The 19,690-nt window shown below is 43.9% G+C and overlaps 2 protein-coding genes across 2 annotated transcripts; one reads left to right on the top strand and one right to left on the bottom strand.

The window, feature by feature from the left end:
* Positions 1–4,921, bottom strand: LOC310747562 (ribonuclease-like). The gene is made up of 2 exons (XM_083582043.1): positions 4,733–4,921; positions 1–1,500 (listed from the first exon to the last, which is right to left on the bottom strand). The coding sequence occupies exons 1-2, from the start codon at positions 4,835–4,837 to the stop codon at positions 1,042–1,044; spliced, it is 564 nt and encodes a 187-aa protein (XP_083438169.1). The 5' UTR covers positions 4,838–4,921; the 3' UTR covers positions 1–1,041.
* A 7,388-nt stretch (positions 4,922–12,309) lies between these two features.
* LOC310748358 (ribonuclease-like) lies at positions 12,310–17,055 on the top strand. Its single transcript, XM_083584081.1, has 2 exons — positions 12,310–12,710; positions 15,565–17,055. The coding sequence occupies exon 2, from the start codon at positions 15,590–15,592 to the stop codon at positions 16,016–16,018; it is 429 nt and encodes a 142-aa protein (XP_083440207.1). The 5' UTR covers positions 12,310–12,710; positions 15,565–15,589; the 3' UTR covers positions 16,019–17,055.
* Positions 17,056–19,690: the final 2,635 nt, after the last annotated feature.

The raw sequence follows: 19,690 nt of genomic DNA on the forward strand, positions 1-19,690 counted from the left end.
TTTAATTTGTTCATATGCAATGTTTTATTCACTTCTAATTTAAAGATAATGAATAAAAAAGGTTTGTAAGGTTTTTAATGTGTATTTATATAGTCCTTACTTTTCTTTTTACATGTGCAGCCAATATATGTGTAGCATATATATATTGTGAGCAGTGGCTCACAATAATCACAACAGCATTGAAAATAAAACATCACAATCATTATAACACCAAACACAAAAGCACAGAAATAAAGCAAACAGCAGCAAGAAATTCTTCAAAGCGATACGATTCAATAATGTCATGGTAACTCGTAGCGCTGCCAGGATACTTCCCAATCACATGTGCTGAATACAGTATATTCCAGCACATTGTCACTTATTTCTGTAAAATGATATTACAGTGGTACCTCGGTTTTCGAACGACATCTGTTCCGGAAGACGGTTTGAGTTCTGAAACATTCGAGAACCAAAAACTCAATAGCTGACAGCTAGGCCACAGGATCTTGCATTCAGTGGAAGCTGTGTTGCATGTTCGACTTCCAAGGCATATCCGAAAACTGAAGCATTTCGAAAATCGAAATGTTCATCAACGGAGACGTTCAAAAACCGAGGTACCATTGTGTAAACTTGTTGGATCAGATTCAGTCTCATTCATATTTAGGGTAGTCTCCTTACTGTTTGGAATACCAGTGATGACTCAGTGAAGCCCTATTGATTTCAGTGGGCCTAATCTGCATATGATTCAATATTGATCCCATGGTGGTGGCCATGATTAACAATGACAATATTAGCGTTGAAACAGTGTCATCCGTATACACAGCGCTTTGCAGAGCAACAAACATTAAAGGCAACTCCTTGCCCCAGTGAGCTTACAATCTATTTGAGAATGGGGGAGGTGAGAAATAAAGAGGGAAGGAAAAGTCGAGGCAAGGGAAGGTTTCAATGGATTAATGTGAACACAGCTATTTCATGTACTTGGGCTTTGTACTGGGATACTGGGATACAGAATTTGATGAATACACAGGGAAGAGAGATTCCTTCAGGTCTACCAATGGTGCTTCAAAGAGAGGTCACAATCTGGCTTTCGTCATAGTGCACCGGCCAGCCGCCTTCGCAGCCAATGACGATGTACCTGGGCGAAATGTTCTCCTTGTATTCGCACGGTGGGCGAGTGGAGCCCCCCCGGAGCGTGCAAGTGGTGACTCTGAAGTGTTGCCGACTCTTCCGCAGCTCTCCTGAGGGAAGCCCTCCTTCGGCGCACACAGCCCGGATCTGCCTCTTGGAGCCATGGATGAAAGTGTTTACCTCCTTGCACTCGGGTTTGGTCAGGCCACGGCTGCCCATGAGGGTGTTGCAGTATCGGCCGTGGAAGCAGCTCCTGGGCTCGTCTCGGTGCTGGTTCAGAAACTTCTCATAGCGGGGGTTGTTGCCGCAGGATGACTCAGGGAGTAGATCAACCAGCAGGACCACAAGGAATAGGCAACAGACGTCTTCAGACAGCCTCATTCTTCCCAGCACCTAGGATTGTAATATAAATTATAATGCATAATATAATACATAATACATATTATAATGCATAAAATAAGTTATGGCAGCAGATAAAGAAACAACAAAACAACAACAACACCACAAACTGGCTTATAAGCATAAAACCAAATTTACTAGAATAATAGCTAGAATAGAGATAGACTTATAACCATTCAAAAAACAAACATACTAAGGTGCCATGTGCAAGACAAAGCCTGGAGATAATGTAAACATGGAGTGGATAAGTGTACAACTCTATCTTAACAAATTACATGTACACTAAACGTTATACGGACTGGATAAATGAACCATTCAACAAGTAGCGTAAGTCCAATCACAGAATGGCAACCCCATACTGCCACAACGGCAAGGGTAGCACTCTGGAGAATATGAAAAAGTTTTTCAAAACTGTTTTTCAAAGATTGAGCTGGATGAGATGTTCTTCAATGGGTCTTGAGTTGGAAACACAAAGCCGGGTACATGGATCAAATCAAATCAAAGCCACCCCCCTGGTGAGAATAACGCAAGTGGGCAAAAGGAGACCTGTTCTCCGGTTATATTACAGGTTTCGCTACATGCTTCATTGGTCCGAAAAGCTGCATGATACAAAATAGCACTCCAATTACAATGTGTGGTAAACCATAAAAATTAGAAAATATCAGTCTTATACTATACCTTACCCAATCATACAAAACGGTTTGCTCAGGATAAAGAAAGTATTCACAGACACAACTAGTGTTCAGACTCATAACAAGCAGTTAAATACAATACAGGAGTATAGAATCAATCATCACATGGTTACATGGTTAAAGGTGCAGCATCTCTTTTCTGTTACAACCAAACAACAGTACACATATTAACTCATACATAGCATTCCAGATCGAATTCAGTATTCAAACCCTTTGGATATAAGGTTCCTAATTGAAATATTAATTTATACTCCTTTTTTAACAAGTCTCTTTGAATATCTACAATTCTAAAATGTTGTTTTTTAAAGGTCCACAACTTAAAAAAACTTAGATCATTCTCTGTATGGGCTGCCTGCTGAAAATGCTGGACTAATGGGGCGCCTAAACATATGTAATATATTTTGGACCTATGCTCAGAGATTCTGGTCCTAATTGCACAAGTGGTACTGCAAGTATATAGCATCCCACTAGTGCAGCGTATACAGTATACACAGTTTTTAGTAGGACAATTTGTGTGCCCTTACTTTTGCCACGAGAGGGCAGTGCGGTGACAAAATTGCTAAGCTGGCATTTGCACAGTGAACACAACCTCTCCCTCTGTGCCCAGAAGAGATGAGATGTGCAAATTCTAATAAGCATTCATATAAATCGAACATAGACATGGAGAAGAGAGGGGTACTGCTTTGATAGCTGAACATGTCATTCCCCTTCCCCCTGCAATAAGGCTATAGGTGATTCAGAGGAGGATGGGCATATGATACAGGAGGAAGGAGTCTGGTGCTCCACTGGCAGCACTGAGTTTCAGAAATGAATAGGGGTCTCACACCATGGGCTCTTCCAGATGACCTGTTTATTGAGAATTCATCCTGATTTGCTGGCACAATGCTTAGACCAAGACTGTGGTCACACTCCCAATCACTGTGCATTCACTGTGTTACCAGTGTCTCATTTTTATTGTGTTTTCACAGGACGTTACCCAAAATGAAGTGTGTATCCTGCACTTTGTTATAAATTGAGGTGTTGTTTCTCAATCCAGCTTCATGCCAAAAGGAGTCCTTAAGTCACTCCTAATTTTTCTCTAGCAAAAATGTGAACATGTTTGCCAAGGGAATAACATCCCTCACCCCCATCAATAATAAAAAAGGTAAAGGTAAAGGACCCCTGGACGGTTAAGGCGACTATGGGGTTGCTCATCTCACTTCAGGCCGAGGGAGCCGGTGTTTGCCCACAGACAGCTTTCCAGGTCATGTGGCCAGCAAGACTAAACCCCTTCTGGCACAATGGGACACCATGACAGTAACCAGAGCGCATGGAAACGCCGTTTACCTTCCCGCTGCAGTGGTACCTATTTATCTACTAGCACTGGTGTGCTTTTGAACTGCTAGGTTGGCAGGAGCTGGGACAGAGCAAAGGGAGCTCACCCCATCGCATGGATTTGAACTGCCGACCTTCCAATCAGCAAGCCCAAGAGGCCCCGTGGTTTAGAGCATAGCGCCACCCACTCCCTACTCCCATCAATACCCCCTGGTTAGTACACAAACAGAAATGAACAGCCTATGTGAACAGCAAGGGGGGGGGGACTGTGAAATGTAGTAGTTAAAAAAACAGCTTCACTGTTCTCTAAGGTGGTAATGGGAACACTATGCCTGAACTTTATTACTTTATTGAGCATTTGTTCTGATTTATTTGGGAGGGGGTTAAATGGCAAATAACATTCCTCCTGAATCCACCCTAATTCACAACTTCCCATTACTCACCCACTCATTTCACACTTTTTGGTGCATTTCCCCTTCTCTTCCACAAGCACAAAAGTGCATTATTGTGTTTGAAGTAGATTTGCAGCACCATGGTTGCAGCGTGCCTTGTATGAATTTAACTGTGCTGACATTCTGGAGGCAGCCAAAATTATGTTTTGCATATCACCCCATAAGGATCGCTAATTGCCCCGGGCAGGATGACAGGCTGGTGAGTGAAAATGGATTGATCTGCTCTTTCAACATTTGAACAAAAGCCAAAATCTGCATATGAAGTGTTTTTAGGCATGGGGTTAAACAGTTCACGTGCAAATATTTCTTACAAGCACAGCTGCAGCAGCTGGTTGAAAAATTGGCAGCCCTACTGCCATCCTGGTTGCTCCATGCCTGACCCACACCCGTTTCTGTCATTTAGGAATGTGAATTTGAAGTCCATTGCAGGAAAACAGGACTGGAAAACAGTGGAATCAACTTTGGTCTTCTTGCTACACGGTGTGTTTAAATCACATGGTATTCCTGGTGCTCTGATGAAAATAGGCAGAGGGGTTAAAAGTTAGTGCTGTCCCTGGAATCCTTATGGCGGTCTAACCATGCCTCATCCTCCATTTTCTCTTTCACCAGTTAGGAAAGAAAACAGCAGCAATTGGGTGTGGCAGGAGACAGGAATCCAAGAACTGGTCCACACGACAATGGAAGAAAGATGCAAATCAGGTTCCTTCAGATAATGAGGAAAAGGCAAAACAGCAGAGGGAAGGAGAGAAAGGAATGCAAAGGACTCACGTTTTCCAGGGGGACAGTATTGGATTCAGCTCCACACAGATCAAGCTGCTGATTTACCACTCTGTTGTGCTTTTGAGCCAGTGAAAACTTTGCCAAAAGTTTCATAACTTTTTCCTAGGAAGAAATCCATGGATTGTGCCAGACTGGGTTTTATATAAACCGTGCCTCTCTCTTCTGGCTATCATATTGCTTTTTTGGCGCGCTCTCTCTCTCTCTCTCTCGCACACAATCACACTTACATAACAAACATATTTTTACTCTGTTTCAACTAAAGAAGGAAGGATCTGTCAATTTTAGTTCTTTCAGTTCTCATTTTCTCCTCCTTTAATGTTGTTCCCCACATTTCTTAGCCTTTTTCATCTCATGAAAATTCATCAGCATTTCAATGTAGATTTATTTCAATCAATAAATTTTTGACGGGAGCCAGAGTGCACGGAAACGCCATTTACCTTCCCACCAGAGTGGTACCTATTTATCTACTTGCACTTTGATGTGCTTTCAAACTGCTAGGCTGGCAGGAGCTGGGGCAAAACAACGGGAACTCACCCCGTTGCGGGGATTCGAACTGCAGACCTTCCGATTGGCAAGCCCAAGAGGCTCAGTGGTTTAGAGCACAGCACCACCCGCTGTTTATAGTGCTATAAACAAAGTTTATAGTGTTGCCCACACGACACACACCCACAGGCTTCCATTCGTGTGAGGGAAGAGAAGCTTGTGGAGTCCATAAGTCACTGGACTCCCATCAGCATAGCCAATAATAATAATAATAATAATAATAATAATAATAATAATAATTTATTATTTATACCCCGCCCATCTGGCTGGGCTTCCCTAACCACTCTGGGCGGCTTCCAAAAAAATATTAAAATACTGTAATACATCAAACATGAAAAGCTTTCCTAAACAGGGCTGCCATCAGATGTCTTCTAAAAGTCTGGTAGTTGTTGTTTTCTTTGACATCTAGTGGGAGGGTGTTCCGCAGGGCGGGTGCCACTACCGAGAAGGCCCTCTGCCTAGTTCCCTGTAACTTGGCTTCTCGCAGTGAGGGAACTGCCAGAAGGCCCTCGGTGCTGGACCACAGAGTCTGGGTAGAACGATGGGGGTAGAGACATTCCTTCATATATATGGTCAGGGATGTGGCCAGCAAATTGTTACTGCCAATTACATTGTGCATGTTAAATGCATTTATTGCTTTATTCAGACAGGCTTTATTCCCAAATGGAATATTGCTGACTTGATCCAAAGGGCATTCAGTACGAAAATATAGAGTCATAATATGTTAAGATATAGAGTTAAGATAAACGAAAGAGGGTAAGGATTTGCTGATTTGATTATTTAAATAGGAATACAAAAAGGGGAGGTGTGAGGAGGCCAAGGAAACAAGCTAATGAGTTTAAAGTTACAAAAACGGATTTGTTTTTAATTCTTTTTTATCTATTTGTTTTTTGTATTTTGTATTTTTATTCTTCTTTTTTCTTTTTTATGTATTTTTCTATGTTTTCTTTTTTGTATCTTTTTCTTTCTATATGACTTTTTTCTATTTTGTAAACTTATGTTTTTGTAAAATCTCAATAAATATCTTTTAAAAAAAAACAAAGGGCATTCAGTATGATATACTGTGACTTCAGAAAAATGTGGTATCTCTAGACACAGACAAAACTTTTAATGGTGTGTTGTGGGCATTTTTAGAAATGTTGTTTAAATACATGGCATTTGGAAAATGATTTTTGCACCATACATGAGGTTGTTGGCAATAATAGTGATGAATGGGTTGTCTTCTCTGAGGCTACACCTTAAGAGAGGAATGAAGGAGGGCTCTCCCTTGTTGCATTTGCAATGGACACTGAAACTTTGTAGAATAAAATTAGACCCAATTTTAATATCAAGGGGGTCTGCATTTTGGGGGTGGAACATTCCATCAATTTATTTGCCAAGAACATCCTTTTAATATTTTCGAATCCTGCCTTGAAATAACTTGCTCTGAAACTATTATGTGCTTCAGTCTTGCCCCAGGAGAACAAAAACATATCTTTGCTTATACAGGGTTTTGTTCCGAAGAATCCTGGGAATTATAGTTTATTAAGAGTGCTGGGAATTATAACTTTGTGTAGGGTAAACTACAGCTCCCAGAAGTATTCGCTTTAAATCATGTGCTTTAAATCTATGGTATGTACACAGCTCTTTGTCTTCTGAAATATGCTCCCTCCATTTGTAAAGGCCTCCCTGAATTTCCTGCAACTCAGAAAAGGGGAAGCACACAATACTTTACACGTCACCTAAAGCATGCTTATCTATTTCTCTCTGCCACATGCTGGTGACTTTATAATATACTGTGCTGCAAAGAACAAGGATGTCTCTATTAAGGGTACTCGTCTCATTACTTTCTCTGAGTGGTCACTTGTGGCTGTAGAGGGCTAATATTGCTCACCTGTAGTGTTCGCAGAAGACCTCTTGCCTCACAAAACTATAAGTGTCCTCCTGAGATTTCTCATGTGCAAAAATAGTCATCTGGGAGTGAGATCCTGCAAGGGCTACCCAGGCCCTGGGCAGCTTCATCCCTCTTTTGTTCACCACCATATCCAATTCCAAACCTACTTTCCAGTTGTTCTTCACCTCCTTGGCCATTGAATTCACGACATCCATATCCAAATTCTCAATGGAACTGCTGACATCCTGATGATATGTATGAAGTACTTGCCAGTCCATGCCAGCTAAAAGGAGTTTCTGTTTCTTACAGTGTTACCAGAGTCTTTGTTGTTTCGGTTCCATGAAATGGGTTGAGGGCTGTCAGGACTTCAGAGCCCCACCCTATGGCTGGAAGAAGCCCCCCCTTGGCTCAGTTCCAGCTGGGAGAGCACATGGATGCCTACCCCCAGCTACCCACTCCAAGGGGCAAGATCATAGCTCCCCTGCTTCCCCGGAGAGCTCCTCTGAGGGAACACGTCCCTCCCAAAAGCGCATCATTGGACACTCGTCTATGGACTTTTGCCTGCCTTTGGAGAGCTAGCTTCCCTAGAAAGATCTTTTGCTCCTTGCCCTGCTCATTTTTCCTGTGGAGCTTAGTGGGGTGTAGCTTCAAAACCCTTTTTATTGGAGGGCTTTTTCTAAACCAGGCCACCGTCCCCTCTCCAAATTTGATGCCCTCCAGATGTTTCTGTCTTTGCTTTCTATTGAATGCTGTTTGATGCTTTAGATGAGCTCTGAAACCGTGGGGGGAGGCCTGGAGCTTCTCCCCCGGCAACTGACCAGACATTTTTGTTGCTCTGCAGCTAAGCCTCCTGCCATGTGCACCCCCCCACCTGCCGGATGCTCAGTGGCTGCCTTTCAGCCTCCTCCCTGGGGCCTTCCTGGCTCTTGCGCATGGGCACATCGACTCCTCCGCCAAAGATGGCCTGCTGCCAATGGCAGCGCACACTCCCCTCGTGATTCTGGCCCACCCTCGTCACGGCTGACAGGGCTTGAGGAGACAGGGACATGGTGCTGATGGGGACCGGTGGGCCCATGCATTCCTCTCCCCCTGCCTTCTGAGGTGGTGGCACCTTTGTACTCCTTCAGGGCAAGTGGGAACAGGTGCACAGCTCTCAGCCAGTTCCGCTTTGCATCAAGTGCCTGGATTGTGTCGCAGATGTTTGCGAAGGAAAAGCGACTGGTTGCCTTCCTTGAGGGGGTGTGTTGAGAAGGTCGGAGCTCCTACCCTCTGCTCTGTAAGTCCCCTAGCACAGCAATAAAGTTGCCGCCCAGAAAAAAAAAAAAGGAGTTTCTGCAGCTGACCCTTCCTCAAGGGATTCTGGCAGAGTTTGCACGTCCCGTCTGGGTGCTGCCATTGGCTGGTGTCCACCACAAATGCTCCTTTTCTCTTCAGGTTACTAATGTCAACTCCCTAGCCAATGAAGTACCATAATGGCCAGGCACAAAAGTGTCCTGCTTCTTGCAGATAGAGCTGTGGAACCAATGGCATTGGCTTAGATGTTGTTGGAGGAAGTTGGAAGAGAAATGGGAGGAAGGCTGCTAGGAAGAGGCGCTGTTTGGACATGATTGATCTGATGGGATCCTTCACTCCAGAGGGGCTGTCAGCTTGTAAATTACCCCGGGAAACAAAACAGAGAGGGTTTGTTTGTACCATCTAGGCATGTAGGTGTCATTAGGACTGTAAAGTGAGGTATAAATTCACTCAGAATGAATCAGCAGCAGCAGCCTTACCTGCTTCCTCCTTTCCAAGCCTTTTCTATTTCTTCTCAGTGTATTACTACTTTGGCTCTCATCCATGAATTATTGCTAATTGGACATGGTAGGATCAGAGGGTGCTGAGTGGAAATGGACTTACCTGCTCTTTCAGCTTTTAAACAAAACCCAAAATCTGCACATGGAGTGTTTTATGGTCTGGGGAGAAACAGTTCACATGCAAATATCTATAGAACAAGCATCTTTTGCAGGCATCGCTATAACACCTGGCTGAAAAGTCGACAGCCCTACATCCAGCCTGGTTGCTCCCACACCCATTTCGGCAGCCATGTAAAGTCAAAGGACCTTGATAGATTTGTCTTTAAATGAGTACAGAATTGAACTTCTGTCGCATTTCTACTCAACTGAAGTTTGCATGGGCAACTTGAAAGCATGCACTCCACCAGAAAAAAATGCCTTGCCTCCCTGGAGCCATTTTGTTTCCTTAATTCCTAGCCAGTAGAAGAGCACTGTGTCACCCAAAAGCTTGTATACCATGCTGTGGTTTTTTTCTAGCTCGCCATTTATGTTTGGCAACCGATTAAGAGCTGGAGAAGCCTCCTGGTCTGCTGCCTGCTACATTTAGAACTGATACATTTAGAAGTGCCACATAAAGTTCATTTCACATTTGCAAGGTTTGGGCGCTTTTAATGTGGAAGCACCTATGTATTTTCTGGAACTCTACATCATTGATCGTAGGCAGGTCTACTTTATATTGGTATGTGTAAGAAAATGCCAAAATTGATTGACCACTTAATAACCCACCATTCCACAGCAGCTTTAAGTATAAAATAGTATATTATTTTATGTAAACTGTTCAGAGAGCTTTCTCTCTCTCTCTCTCTCTCTCTCTCTCTCTCTCTCTGTGTGTGTGTGTGTGTGTGTGTGTAGGTGGTCTGTGAATTTTATTTATTTATTTCATAAAATTTACACGCCACTTGATTGTAGAAAAAACCTCAAAGCAGTTTTCAAAAAAGGTTCTTTTTTGTTAAATAAAATAGCTAAATGAATTTAATCCTTGAAAGGTGGGCCATAAAAGCTCAAATAGACATATACAACAAATAAGGCCACCCCATCTCTGTCCTTGTTTGTGAAATTCCCCTGGTGAAACATTACAGGATGAGGCCCCCTCTCCTGTGCTGTGGTAACAGGTCTTTGAGGTTATTATCCCCTCTACATGTGTGTCTCAATCTATTAGTCAGTTGGTGGTTTGGAAGCACATACAGAAGACAGTTACAAAACACGATTGCAGGACCCAGGAGATCATGGCCATTTGCTCAACAGGAAAGATCGGGAAACTGGAGGTGGTTCGGACAAGTTGGGGCATCTCCTTTTTTGGAAGCTTGTTCCAACAAGAGCCTTGATCTGTTGAAGAAACCCAGACTGTCTTCACCCACCCCATTCAACAGCATTATATTATATTATACCGTATTGGCCCGAGTATAAGCTGCACCTGAATAAAAGTCGCAACTTTAAAATTGGAGGAGGGAGAGAGAAAATAGAAAAAAAATATGCAAATATAAGCCGCTGCTCCTGGCTGCATACTGGGGTGGGGGTGGGGGGTGGGATCCGCATTGCTGACAGCATATTCCCCTTCCTCGCTCTCCCCCTTCCGGCCTTGGGGGAGAGGATGGGGGACTACGCATGGGGCGGGTGTCACTTTGCCGCTCTCCTAGCACTGTTTGCCCCACGCTCCTGGCTGCATACCGTAAGGTCGCGAATATGAGCCACACTTGAACTTTTTATGGTCAGAATTTGGGGGGATAGTGAGGCTTATATTCAGGCCAATACGTTATTAGCTTCCACTGCTCCATGTGGTATTGGGCCCAAAGAAAGTCAATTTGTACTTCTGCCAAATGCCAAGTGCTACCAGCACCACCTCTGGCAGTAGCTGCTCCAATTTTAAACTTTGTGACTGGAAGAAATTCAGCTGTGGAACATTTTGTGGGGATGAAATGAGGAGAAAAGCATGGCCAGTCTAACTTCTGAATTTTGGCTTCCCACATCCTAGTCTGAAACTCTAACCAGTTCACCACACCAGCCCTCTCTTTGTCTTTCCTTTAAAAGAAGCAGCAACTGTGTGCAGGTAGAATTAGATCAGGGGCACAGTAAGGGGAGATTAACATCAGGGATGGCAGCCTGAGGTGGTTGCCTCAGGTGGCAGGATCCCAGTAGAGTCTAGGAGCAGCAAATCCTGCCACTGCACCTGCCAGTTGCCGAGGCTGCTACACTGCCACAGCAGCTGCCATGGCAACCTACAAAGATGGCACTGAGGTTGCTTTCTGCCTCCCTCCCTCAGCTAATGTTGCCATGCACAACAGCAAGGCAGCCTCCAACCCTCCTCTCTCATCTTCTCCCCCACCCACAGAATGTTACCTTGCACAGTTGGATGTGGGTGGCGCTGTGGTCTAAACCACTAAGCCTCTTGGGCTTGCTGATTGGAAGGTTGGCAGTTCGAATCTGTGTGACGGGGTGAGCTCCCGTTGCTCTGTCCCAGCTTCTGCCAACCTAGCAGTTTGAAAGCACGCCAGTGCAAGTAGATAAATAGGTACCACTGTGGCAGGAAGGTAAACGGTGTTTCTGTGCACTCTGGCACTTGCCACAGTTCTCCGTGCACCAGTAGCAGTTTAGTCATGCTGGTCACATGACCTGGGAAACTGTCTGTGGACAAGCACCGGCTCCCTTGGCCTGAAAGCGAGATGAGCCCTGCAACCCCATAGTCACCTTTGACTGGACCTATCTGTCCGGGGGTCCTTTACCTTTTACCTTTTTTACCTTGCACAGTAAGGCAACACCCAACCTTTATCTCATTTCTTTTTCATGTTTACACATAGGCTTGCAGACCCTCGAAATGTCCCTATTTTCAGATTTGACCCCAGAATGTCCCAATTTCCTTTGGGATGACTCTATTTTCATCAGAGAATATGGAGTTATACGACCCCTGAGCCAAGGGGATAAGTAACTATACAACCTTAAAAAAAAGAAAAAAAAGGTAAAGGACCCCTGGATGGTTAAGCCCAATCAAAGGCAGCTATGGGGTTGCAGTGCTCATCTCACTTTCAGGCCAAGGGAGCCGGCGTTTGTCCACAGACAGCTTTACAGGTCATGTGGCCAGCTAGGTTTCGAACTGCTATGTTGGCAGGAGCTGGGACAGAGCAACAGGAGCTCACCCCATCACAGGGATTCGAACCGCCAACCCTCTGATCGGCAAGCCCAAGAGGCTCAGTGGTTTAGACCACAGCGCCACCCGTGTGCCAACCTAGCAGTTTGAAAGCACACCAGTGCAAGTAGATAAATATGTACCAATGCAGTGGGAAGGTAAATGGCATTTTTATGTGCTCTGGTTTCTGTCATGGTGTTCCATTGTGCCAGAAGCATTTTAGTCATGCTTATGGGCTTCCCAGGAAAACAGATCCTGGGTCTAAATCCTGGTGGTGATTGCCTGAAGTCGGGCACTGATCATAATGAAGAAGGGCTGAACACATTCGTTTCCAAAGATGGCGGTGTAGGTTGTCCACCTAATTTCATGCTATATAACTCAGCAACCTTCTGCCAGAAAGTTGCTATGTGCAGGATTACTTAAACAGGGAACTCATAGGACAGCTTAAACTTCTTCATATGACAACAGGCTTGCAAGCTCTATATAATAGGAACTCTGAGAAGAGGAAGGTTGTTCCTGCTGGAGTCCTCAGCCCTGTTGACAGCTGCATTCATTCATCTAGGAGGAAGCCAAAAAGGGAGACGCTTGACAGGTTGGGTAAGTTTGCAGTAATGGATCGTGCCTCGTTTCCCCAGAAGGCTACAACCATCAGTGATGCATGGAGTTTAGGAATGGAATGGATGAGTCTGTGTGACTGAGAAAGCCCTTTAGATTTTTTTTTTTAAAAAAAGATATTTATTGAGATTTTACAAAAACATAAGTTTACAAAATAGAAAAAAGTCATATAGAAAGAAAAATACATGTCTAATACATGGAAAAATACAGTATACTTATTCCGAGTTTCAGCCTTTGGAGATGTCTGGAGAGCTACAGCTTCTTTGCTGTACTTGATCGAGACCTTGAGGGTAGGAGGTGACATTTGTTCAGTTGTGTGTCCGTCTATGTGTGTTTGTGCATATCAAAGATTGGGATCAGGATGAATGCTGAAAAAGCTATGGCATTCCAATAACATCCCTCCATAAAAGTAAAGAGCCAGTTTTTCAGGTAACAAATGGGAGCTGGGGCAGTCTGATCATTGCAACGACAAGAGAATGGCATTTCCTTATTTGGGAGATCCAATCTTTAGACTTTCCCAGAAACATTAAGAACATAAAATAAGCCCCTGGATCAGCCTAAAGGGCCAACTAGTCCAAACTCCTGTTCTTTCTGCTCAGTGAGTTCCTGTGTCTTCCTTTATCAGGTGCATTTCTTTTCTTTTTTTTAAAGATATTTATTGTGATTTTACAAAAACATAAGTTTACAAAATAGAACAAAGTCACATAGAAAGAAAAAGATACAAAAAAGAAAACATAGAAAAATACATAAAAGAGAAAAAAGAGGAATAAAAATACAAAATACAAAAAACAAATAGATAAAAAAGAATTAAAAAACAAATCCGTTTTTAATAACTTTAAACTCATTAGCTTGTTTCCTTGGACTCCTCACACCTCCCCTTTTTGTATTCCCATTTAAATAATCAAATCAGCAAATCCTTACCCTCTTTCGTTTATCTTAACTCTATATCTTAACATATTATAACTCTATATTTTCATCCATTATCAATTCATTTTTGCATATTCTTATTAACTTTGTTGCTAATGCCATGAGAAAGCCCTTTAGATTTAGATGCACATGTGTCCCTCTAGCCAGAACTCCTGGTTTCTGCCCATGAGTAGTGCTCAGAGGTGAAACACAACTGAAGATGTCAAAGGACTCGAGTCATCTGGTTTGAAATATAAAATAGGGACATTAAAAGGTCTGAGCTGATTTGGCTTGCCTTGGATTAAGCCAAGCTATTTCCTAATGTTTTCACAGAAATAGTCCTGCTTAATCACCTCAGTCACTCTGAACTGAGCCTGTGGAAGCTCACTTGTCACTAGATGCAAATATTGTTTTGTATGAATTACTCAGTCCCTAAAAAGGTAGCACTTCTGGTTTAGTATGCTCACCTTTTTATTGCTGGAAAATTCATTTCTTCACAGCACGACTTGCTAGTAAGTCAAGTTCTTTCCAGCACATTATCTCCACACAAGGAAGCTTGTCACCTGCTAAATTTCCACACATTAAAGGTTCAGTGTTCCTGCCAGGAATAAAACTAGCAACGCTTATGCAGGCATTCATATTCCGAATCACCAGGATCCTCAAGGGACCCACAAGAATACTGCAAGTTTAGGGGGAAGAATACTGCAAGTTTAGGCACTATAAATGTGACTATGAAAGGGAAGTGAACGAATGTTAAGAGGTAAAGATGGATGGATCTGTCAGTATTGGTTCTCTCAGTTTCTTATTTTTTTAACCTTAAATTTAGTTCTCCACATTTCCACAGCAATTTGTAGGTTAATAACATAAAATAAAATAAATAAAATAAAATACACCAGCAATTTAGTTAGGAGTAAATAGTCCATGTTTCTGCTGTGCTTTGAGGGGATTGGAAATGGAGAGGGATGATAGAGACAGCAATGGGATGAGAGGGACATGGCAGCAGTGGTCTCTCAGCAGCGACAATATGACATTTGCCAGGATGGGGTTAGGATGACCACTCTGCAGCCTCGGCTCATCCCCTTCCTGTCTTTCTAGCATGAGCCATAGCTCAATGCAAGAGCATGTGCTTCAAGGAACTGTGCTTAGTCCCCAGAATCAGATACTCCAGTTACAGCTGCAGGAGTCTCCTGCCTGAAGCACTGGAGTACAGTTACTAGTCAGTGTGGACAGAACTGAACTAGATGGACTGGTGGTCTCGTTTGGTCTAAGGCAACTTCCTTTAGTGCACTGATGGGGAACCTCCATCCCACAGCCTTTCGACAAAATAACATTTTATACAAACGAGTCAGCTAGTATACTGTAGGTTTAGGAGACACACAAGATGACAACAGCTTGGTGCCAGTTCAATGTGGTGATCATAATGGTCACACAGACTTCTTGGGACACTCCTGTCGTCCTCAGTGGAAAAATACCTTGACAGAAAATATAATGTCTGTGATCTCTTTTCTGGAATTCACAAGTTTAAAAGGAACAACCTGCCACTCTCCAAACAGTCACAGATGCACAAAGACAGACCAAAAATGGGTATATTATTGTCAGGCAAGGATCACAATGGAATATAAAACCCTATTTTAAAAACAAATCTTGCAGGGGAAATCTTTCCAATGGCCAATTCCACAGCCAAAAAGGCCCTGCCATTTCCCCCACAAGTAGTGCCCCATCCATTGTGGGGCAGATAGCAAAGGAGCTCCCTGGCAAAGGGATTGTCAGGTGACTGACAGCTGGGCTGCCCTGCCCACCTGTCAAAGTGACCAGCTTTGGCTGGGGTTGCTCAGGATCTGGTCCACACTAGGCAAAAAATGTTCCTCACTCCTGCTTTAGCATATAGTGCTTAGCATGTGTGTTGCTTTATTATCGCTTGCCTTTGCAGATACCCAGCACAAAAGGACGCTGCCATGTCTCCCACGAGCCCTCACCATAGGGCCCTTCTTCTCCTGCTCGTCATCATGGCCACCACCCTTCTCCCATGGAGCCAGGCTACATCTTACACTGACTTCCTGAAGAGGCACCAGGACAACCCGAAATCTGACTTGCAGAGTGACAGCACCTACTGCAACCTGATGATGCAACGGAGACACCTGAACTGCCAGCGAGGCAACACCTTCATCCATGCCAGCGAACAGCAGCTGACTTCCATCTGCAATTCCAGAGGGAAGATCCTAGATGGGAACCAGACCAGCAAGACCCTCTTTCCGATCACCATCTGCACCCGGGGGAAAGGCCTCCGCAGAGTCTTCTGCAGGTACAAGGGGAAAAGCAAAATCAAGAGGATCCGGGTCACCTGCGAGAAGGGTCTCCCTGTCCACTACATTTCTCATGCTTAAGCCTAGCAGTTGGAACAGGCCAGGCTGCTGAAAGAATCCTGCTTTGCCTTGGCCATTGCTCTTCAAGCTCATCTACCCAGAGCAATTTACAAAGCTGGGCCCCATCTTGGCTGCTCCCTCCTGCGTGCTATGCAAATTACACCCTTCGTGATGTGTCCTGTTTCTCTTTATTCTGCACAGAACGTCACACAACTTTAATTCTGTCTTTAAAACAACGGCAGTGGTGTTTCTTTAAAACTCCAGAATGTGTCGATCCAAAACAGTCTGCAGCTTGCTTGCTAGTTTCCATTATACTAGTTTCCAAATCAAGGGAAGCAGCCTCCACTGCCACCTGCCTATGCAGGATGGTTCAAGAAGGAAGGAAGGAAGGAAGGAATGGAGGAAAAAAGGAACAGAAAAGAAGAGAGGAGAGGAGAGAAAACACACACACACACACACACAGAGAGAGAGAGAGAGAGAGAGAGAGAGAGGAGAAAAAGACACTATATTCATAAATCCGTATCAGAATGTAGCAAAGCTTGGAAGAGCTCAATATTTGAAGGGTTCACCAGCGTTTGCCAAACCCTTAATGCTTTGAATAATAGAATAATAGAACTGTAGAACCCTGAGGGTCCAGTCCATCTTCGACAATGAAGGAATCTCAACTAAAGCATCCATGACAGATGACCATCCAACCTCTGTTTAAAAGCCTCCAGTGAAGGACTGCCCATCACCTTACAAGGTAGTCTGTTCTGCTGTCAAATAGCTCTTACTATCAGAAAGTTCTACCTAACCAGAACCTCTTTTCTTGTACTTTGAATCCATTGGTTTGGGTTCTACCCTCTGGAGCAGCAGAAAACAAACTTGCTGCATCTCCCACGTGACAGCTCTTCAGTTGTTTAAATATAGCTCTCTTCCCTTCTCCAGGCTTCTGTTGAAACTTTTCAGCCAGCTAGCTTTTAATTAGGTTTTGATAAGGTGACAGGCACATATTCTGGATTATCTTCTTCCATGCCTGAATTTACAGCTTTGCTAAAATAAAACTGGGCTTCATTCAAGCATGAAACCGAGTCCTTGGTTATTTAGAAAGCTCAATCTAAGTATACACAAGATCTCCTGTGTTGCTGGGTGGGCAAGGGAGGAATTAAGGGATGGATGAGAACCTACATTTTTCTTCCGTGACAGTGACTGTATTACATTGATTTTTTCCACCTCTCTGCTATGGTTTTTTTTTTTTTAAATCACTACCCAAAGAATAAGAATAAGAATTTAATATTTATACCCCGCCCATCTGGCTGGGTTTCCCCAGCCACTCTGGGCTGCTTCCAACAAAATATTAAAATACAATATTCTATTAAACATTAAAAGCTTCCATAAACACGGCTGCCTTCAGATGTCTTCTAAAAGTCTGGTAGTTGTTTTTCTCTTTGACATCCAGTGGGAGGGCCTTCCACAGAGCGGGTGCCACTACCGAGAAGGCCCTCTGTCTGGTTCCCTGTAACTTGGCTTCTCACAACGAGGGAACCACCAGAAGGCCCTCGGCACTGGACCTCAGTGTCTGGGCAGAACGATGGGGGTGGAGACGCTCCTTCAGGTATACTTATGTATACAAAGAAAGGTATACAAAGAAAACTGATGTATCCGGGAAGATTGATTGCAAGGAGCTCCCAAAGGATTACTCCAAATTGGTTGAATGGGCAATAAAATGGCAATTGCAATCCACCATTAGCAAGCGTGAAATGATGCACATTGGATTCAAATATCCTGATTTCACATGTGTGCTATTGGGCTCTGAACTGGTGGTGGTTGATCTGGTACAAGAGCTTGGGGTTGTGGTGGAGAGCTCAATAAAGATGTTGACACAGCACATGGCAGCCATAAAAGCTGAATTTCATGTTAGGAACTTTATGTCATGTCTCAGAAATGATTGGACTTACCAATCAAGGCACTGAGTACCAAATCACTGATTCATATCAATCATAACCATATTTACTGGAAGGAAATCCACCATGTGTTTTGTATTGGGCACTAATTCCCATCAATGGCTTCCCAGAACACTCACGTAACTCACAAAACTGGCTCCAGGTCCTGGGCTAGCACTGTTTATTTGTTTAGCAGCAGGCCAGACATAATTTCAAGTGTACCCCTTTAAAGTAGAACTGATGTAAGACAGCAGAAAGAAACATACTCATTCGTAAATTGCTGACATGCTCTTAAGCCCCATTCTGTGCCCAATAAGCACAGGGTGCCTTTTCTCAGAGGCCCTGTGGCCCATAGACTGCAGCACAATGCTGGGCAAGGTTTTGCCCAGTACCCTCTTTGTGTTATGGGCTCATGGGAAAAATCTGTCCCATGAGCCCTTGCTGCAGGGGGGAGGGGAAAGCCCCGTCTATGTCCAGCGTGGGTGGGCTAGGGCAGAGTGACAGATGCCGCTGTAAATATCTGATTCACCGACTATGAATGCCTCAACTGGGCAGTGCATGTTGGCAAGAGCTGCTACTGCCACCTAGTTAAACATGAAAATTTCCTGAAGGTAGATCTTGAAAGAGAACCCAGGATAGCATTTCTGAGCCTCCAACCTTTGCTCAAAGAGTGGTTAGACCCACACCAAAGCAGACCATCTGCCCTAGACCAAACCAGACCATCTGCCGTGATTGGAATCCCCACAGGTGGCATTTCAAGAATGAGTCCATGATGTGGCTACGACTAGCTATACTATCTCAGAAAACAATGATCTCATGAGTCCATGGTGCGGCTACGACTAGCTATACTATCTCAGAAAACAATGATCTCATGAGTCCATGATGCGGCTACGACTAGCTATACTATCTCAGAAAACAATGATCTCATGGACCAATAGGGAGCAACAGGTATGAGAGCTGTTTCTCTTGTCGCTCCTTTTTTGGCACTCAAACCAGAAAAGGAGTTGGAAGGAAAGTGTAGAGGAGACCTGCTGGCCACAATCTGTTCAGCACACCCATGCCTTCCTCCAACTGTAAGGTATAAAGGCTTCAGCATCCCCTTGTAGCCTCCTGAATCAATTATGTGGGTGCCTTTTTCAGGAAACATTACTCCATGATGCCTCTTCAGCAACAGACACACATTTCTCCTCTTCAAGCTGGAGCACTAAGCAATGGCATAGACCAGGCATAGGCAAACTCCGGCCCTCCATATGTTTGGGACTGCAACTCCTATCATCCCTAGCTAACAGGACCAGTGGTCAGGGATTATGGGAATTGTAGTCCCAAACATCTGGAGGACCGGAACTTGCCTATACCTGGCGTAGACTGCTGGGCCAGGCTCAGTTGGCCTCTTGGAACATTATATGGATCTGGGGAGAAATGCACCTGATAAAGGAAGACACAGGAACTCACAGAGCAGAAAGAACAGGAGTTTGGACTAGTTGGCCCTTTAGGCTGATCCAGGGACTTATTTTATGTTCTTAATGTTTCTGGGAAAGTCTAAAGATTGGATCTCCCAAATAAGGAAATGCCATTCTCTTGTCGTTGCAATGATCAGACTGCCCCAGCTCCCATTTGTTACCTGAAAAACTGGCTCTTTACTTTTATGGAGGGATGTTATTGGAATGCCATAGCTTTTTCAGCATTCATCTTGATCCCAATCTTTGATATGCACAAACACACATAGACGGACACACAACTGAACAAATGTCACCTCCTACCCTCAAGGTCT

Source organism: Podarcis filfolensis (genome assembly GCF_964270895.1).
Source record: "Podarcis filfolensis genome assembly, chromosome: 13".
Lineage (NCBI taxonomy): Eukaryota > Metazoa > Chordata > Lepidosauria > Squamata > Lacertidae > Podarcis > Podarcis filfolensis.

Coding starts and splice junctions, on each gene's coding strand:
- LOC310748358 (XM_083584081.1), top strand. CDS start 15,590: ATGTCTCCCACGAGCCCTCACCATAGGGCCCTTCTTCTCCTGCTCGTC.
- LOC310747562 (XM_083582043.1), bottom strand. CDS start 4,837: ATGAAACTTTTGGCAAAGTTTTCACTGGCTCAAAAGCACAACAGAGTG. Junction 1,501..4,732: donor ATACTGTCCCCCTGGAAAAC/GTGAGTCCTTTG, acceptor TTACAATCCTAG/GTGCTGGGAAGAATGAGGCT.